Consider the following 5,616-nt stretch of genomic DNA (forward strand, 5'->3'; position numbering starts at 1 on the left):
GCAACAATTTTCAAACGGTGCACCAATCAAACGAAACATTTAATAACCCAGATTCCTGCAACTTCAATCGCAACTGCAACCGATATATTTGAACCAATCAGACCCTATATAACAACCGTAACGCACCGGCACCGCTATGCAAATAACAAATACATTATATATAACGTGTCATTTTCACCGCCGGCTTAGCGTCCATTTTGTGTGTGCGTACCTAACGTACAACTGTGTTGAGTAGTCTGCCTCTACTGCATGGAGGTTTTCCAGCTGATTATAGTAATATATATTTTATATTAATCTTTAACGTACACGTAGTTCTCAATCGTTGATGTAGATACAAATGTTTGACACTTGACGTTAACTAAAGGCCATCAGACCGCGTACGGCTCGTTGCAAAACTTTTAAATATTGATTTCGGTTTTTCTTTTATTTAGTATCCCATCTGGTCGAGTCACCAAATTGATTTCGTTTTGAAAACTCGAAGAAAAAAAATATTTTCACAAGTCGTATCTTTATCAAAAACACATGAGCTATTGATTAACTTTCGTGTTTCATTATTAATAAATAATAAAATAACTATAGGTATTCTCTTATGATTTCGAGCTTCAAATACGATGTTTCTTACTTTGTTGCTATCAAATGCAATATAAAAGAAGTTTATAAGTTATGATCAATAATAATAATAAAACTAATTATTCAAATCCACCTAACCATACCCACCATGTCCATACGAGATAGACTCCAACTCCTCTATAAATTGCTATGAAAGATCTCTTTTCCAACTTACACCCAAAACAAGAAAAAACAACGAAGGCAACAAAGAAGAAAACATAACCCTCTTCTGGCTAGACTCTTTCTTTAATTTCTTCCATTTTCTTTGAACAAAAGATCAATGACCCCCAATGAAGACGGCTCTATCGGGACCTCCTTGCATGGAGTCACGGCAAGGGAACAAGTCTTCTCCTTATCCGTTGAAGATGGCCTTTCGTCTCAAGCCATCCGATCAGATGATCCCACAGCTAAGTTCGCCATCCCGGTTGACTCAGAACACAGAGCAAAAGTGTTCAAACCACTCTCATTCGCCAAACCACACATGCGAGCCTTCCATTTAGGATGGATCTCTTTCTTCACTTGCTTCATCTCCACCTTCGCGGCCGCACCTCTAGTCCCCGTAATCCGCGACAACCTCGACCTGACTAAAACTGATATAGGAAACGCCGGAGTCGCGTCCGTCTCTGGCGCCATTTTCTCAAGACTCGCTATGGGTGCCGTATGTGACCTTCTAGGGGCACGTTACGGCACAGCTTTCTCTCTTATGCTCTCGGCTCCAGCTGTTTTCTCCATGTCTTTCGTATCTGATGCGGGAAGCTACTTAGCCGTGCGCTTCATGATTGGCTTTTGCTTAGCGACATTCGTGTCATGCCAGTACTGGACTAGCGTTATGTTTACTGGAAAAATTATTGGACTCGTTAACGGATGTGCCGGAGGTTGGGGAGATATGGGAGGAGGCGTGACTCAGCTACTCATGCCAATGGTGTACCACGTCATCAAACTCACCGGAGCCACTCCTTTCACGGCGTGGAGGTTCGCATTCTTCATCCCCGGATTTCTTCAGATCATTATAGGCATTCTGGTCCTCACTCTCGGCCAAGATCTCCCTGATGGTAACCTCAGTACCCTCCAAAAGAGTGGTCAAGTTTCCAAAGACAAATTCTCCAAAGTAATTACATATTATATTATAAATATCAATATCTAAAGATAAAATAACAAGTATATGCGATCTTCATTATATTTTTTCCTTGTTGTTATGTATTATTTTATAGGTATTCTGGTTCGCTGTGAAGAACTATAGAACATGGATCTTATTCGTTCTTTACGGATTCTCTATGGGAGTTGAATTAACCATCAACAATGTTATATCTGGATACTTCTACGATAGGTTTCACCTAACGCTTCACACAGCCGGTATAATAGCAGCCAGCTTTGGTATGGCAAACTTCTTCGCCCGTCCCTTCGGTGGCTACGCCTCAGATGTAGCTGCACGCCTCTTTGGCATGAGGGGACGGCTATGGACCTTGTGGATCTTACAAACCGTTGGAGCTCTGTTCTGCATCTGGCTCGGTCGTGCTAGTTCACTCCCTATAGCTATCTTAGCCATGATGCTCTTTTCCATCGGCACACAAGCCTCTTGTGGGGCCCTCTTCGGCGTGGCACCTTTTGTTTCCCGACGTTCTCTTGGGCTTATCTCAGGACTAACTGGCGCTGGAGGAAATTTTGGGTCAGGAGTTACTCAACTTCTTTTCTTCTCCTCGTCAAGGTTTAGTACAGCTGAAGGACTTTCATTGATGGGTGTTATGGCGGTTGTGTGTACTCTTCCGGTTGCATTGATACATTTCCCGCAGTGGGGAAGCATGTTCTTGAGGCCATCGCAACACGAAGAAAGATCTAAGGAGGAACATTATTATGGAGGGGAATGGACAAAGGAAGAGAAGAGCTTAGGACTACACGAGGGAAGTATCAAATTCGCTAAAAACAGCCAGTCAGAGAGAGGCCGGAAGGCTATGTTGGCTGATATTCCAACACCGGGGACCGGAACTCCAGCTCATGTCTAGTGAAGGATAAACACAATAAAATATTTTTCCACATATAAACAATCCTCAAAGATAGCTTTATGTTTTCTTGTTTTATGTTTCGTCTTATGAGAGATGTGCCGAGTAAGATCCTGGCTTCATAAGTGAGGTTCAGTGAGCCCGGTGCTCGTGATGTAAAATGTCGTTCTATATGAAAGGCTTCTCCATCAGTTTTCTCTATGTTTATTGAGCCGTGTCTTTAAAGTCAGAAAATTAAACTATTGATCCAAGGATCAAGTACTGAAAATGAACAGAGGGTTTTAAGACGCAACTAGTCATAACTTAAAAGTCTACATGAAGAAACCTTTCTTCCTTGGACAGACGTCATGAGGGCGATTATAAAGACCAAAGAAGAAGCAATTGACTCGAGTTCTCTTTACGTTTCAGAAGCAAATCGAATCAAACGAATTTAGAAAGTGTAGGAAGAAACTTAACTAGTATCACGTGAAGATCGCAAAGTGGAAAACTAAAGTTTTATGAAAGTTATCAAAATCAGAAGAAAGATGTGCTAAAATATCGGAATTGGGTTGGATTTCTGAAGAAAAAAGTAGATCTACTGAAGGCGCTCGAAGCTTGTCTTTTTTTTCCCGGTCAAATACTAATATGCGAAAACTAGAGTTTGATCCACGCGTCTGCGCGGATCGTTTTTTTTTGTATAATCTGTTTAATGACATTTTAAAAATATAGATTATTTAGATATTTTTAGGTTCATGTTAAACTACCCGGACCAGGAAGGACCTGATTCAAACCTCGTTCGAAAATTTATAATATTTGAATGGACTTTAATTATAAAACTCAAAAATCTCTATATCCAAAAAAATTGATTCGTACTCGAATGAGTACATGAATACCAATGCCTAACTGATTTTGTAAGCAAATAAAAAAAATTGTAACCGGTTTGAATTTTTCTCTTTGTTAACAGTTTTAATATTTTTCTCGAACAATTCATTTATGCTTGTGAAATTATTATGGTTAACATGTAAACTAAATGATGTTGAGTTGTTAGAGTAAATAAAATTAATGAAATATTTAGTAAAAATAAAAAAAAAGGAAGATGTAATCAAACACTTTAAAATAGGTAAGTTTTGTTTTTTACTTTGTAATAAATGATATCAAATTAATTATAAAAGACAATAAACAAAGTAGCTATAATTAGTTAAAAAAGAAATGACATTTTACTAAGAAACCACTTAAAATATGCAAGTATTATTTTGTACTTCATGTTAATAGAATAAATGTTTACACATCACATTCTTATTATGTATATGTTGTAATTCATTGTTTAGAATAGCCAATTGCATTTGTTGTTTGTTAATATATATATGTACATTGTAAAAATAGTTATCTATAATAATGAAGAAATAAAATTATATAAATATTTATAAATTTACATATATAGTGATATAAATATACACTTTATATATATAATTATTTTAGAGCTTCCATCAATCTCTATTAAAACAAAGTGTTGTTATTATTTGTAAATATATAAAAACATGAATAGAAATTAAAACAACAAATAAGATGTACACATAAATTCCATTCATTTCAATTTAGATGATGTTGTAGGCATTAAAATATTAAAAGATCAAACTTGTAAGAAAATTTGTAAGTGAATAAATGGGCCATTAATGTAACATAGTATAAATTAGAAATATCCAATTAACATAAATTTTCAGATTAAATGGTTAAAATCTTTTATAAGTAAATAAGTGTGCATGTCTAATAGACTCAAAATTAGACATGTTTAGGTTTTTTTGTGAATAATGACGTGTTTCCAAGTAAAAGGCATTAGATATATATATATTGTTTGATCTGAGTGGGATAGGTTTAATAAAAAATCTTAACAACATATGTTTTCAGTTGTGATTTGAACGTGAACAAAACAGAATATACATTTTTTAATTTTTTTGATTTACATTTCTATTATTGCTAAAGGGTTTAAAACAGTATATTAATTTTTCTTATGTAAGTGAAACGTGATTTACAAGAGATATTGTATGTCGTTAATAGTATAAATGCGAGAGATATTCATTTAGTCTGTAAATTAAATTTAGCTGGTTTATTAATATTCTAAAATACATAATTATTGAAGAAAATTCAGGTTTATTTTCTTTTTTACTCCTGTTTTAATAGATTAAGAGGAAAAATTATGTGTATTCTTATTTAATTTGGCATTAGTGGACGGTCTACACTACACACTTGTGCACGCTTAAATATGATTTGTAACTTTTAGAAATACAGTTTTATGATGCAATATTTGTGGTCTTTTAAACATTCTTTACTTTTCATTTTACATTGATATTTAAAGTTATATCTATTAAACAGAACAAAGGACAAAACGACACGGCTTCACTTATGGATCAAAAAGGAAAAACCAAAGTGGGCCAAGAAGAAAACAAGCCCAAACGAGAAGAGAAGAGAGAAGAGAAGAGCCTACTTACCAGCGATTTACCCGCGCAACAGTAAAATTCAAAAAAGGAGAAGATAAAAACAAAAGAGAAGGACATATAAAGTCGAGTTGCATAAGCTTTAATGGGGGTGAAATTGTACAATCAATTCTCAAACCCTTAATTCTCTTGAAGACTGAGATGGTGCCATATGTATAGCATACTAGGGTTTACTACTAAGCTTATAAATAGCTTTTCTTTGTAATCACAAAACTTCAAGATGAATGAGATGCATTTTCAGTAAACAAAAGCTCCGTCTTCTTCATTTAGACTTTCTTACAATTCTCTTTAATACAATATATATGTATGCAATAAATAATTCATGCATGTTGATATATAGTATTCAGATGTTTGTATCATATTCACTATCCACTTAGTTTGATGTTTATATTTCTGTGATTTCTCATGAAGAAGTGTTTTTATTGTTCGTATATTATGTGTTTTGTTATACATCTCGTATGGCACCTAGTAAATCACGTAAAATATGATATTACAAATTATGAAAAATTATATTATGTTTGTATCATCTATGTGTATTA

The 5,616-nt window shown here is 34.8% G+C and overlaps 1 protein-coding gene across 1 annotated transcript; it reads left to right on the forward strand.

Moving 5' to 3' along the window:
- Nucleotides 1–801: 801 nt before the first annotated feature.
- Nucleotides 802–2,797, forward strand: LOC106332668 (high affinity nitrate transporter 2.6-like). Its single transcript, XM_013771144.1, has 2 exons — nt 802–1,717; nt 1,821–2,797. Exons 1-2 carry the CDS (start codon nt 890–892, stop codon nt 2,607–2,609), a joined length of 1,617 nt encoding a protein of 538 aa, XP_013626598.1. The 5' UTR covers nt 802–889; the 3' UTR covers nt 2,610–2,797.
- Nucleotides 2,798–5,616: the final 2,819 nt, after the last annotated feature.

This window comes from Brassica oleracea, chromosome C3 (assembly GCF_000695525.1).
Source record: "Brassica oleracea var. oleracea cultivar TO1000 chromosome C3, BOL, whole genome shotgun sequence".
In the NCBI taxonomy this organism is placed as follows: Eukaryota; Viridiplantae; Streptophyta; class Magnoliopsida; order Brassicales; family Brassicaceae; genus Brassica; species Brassica oleracea.

Excerpts from the sequence above, each read along its gene's own strand:
- LOC106332668 (XM_013771144.1), top strand. The coding sequence starts at position 890 with ATGACCCCCAATGAAGACGGCTCTATCGGGACCTCCTTGCATGGAGTC. Across the intron at positions 1,718-1,820 it reads CCAAAGACAAATTCTCCAAA|GTATTCTGGTTCGCTGTGAA; the intron begins GTAATTACATAT and ends ATTATTTTATAG.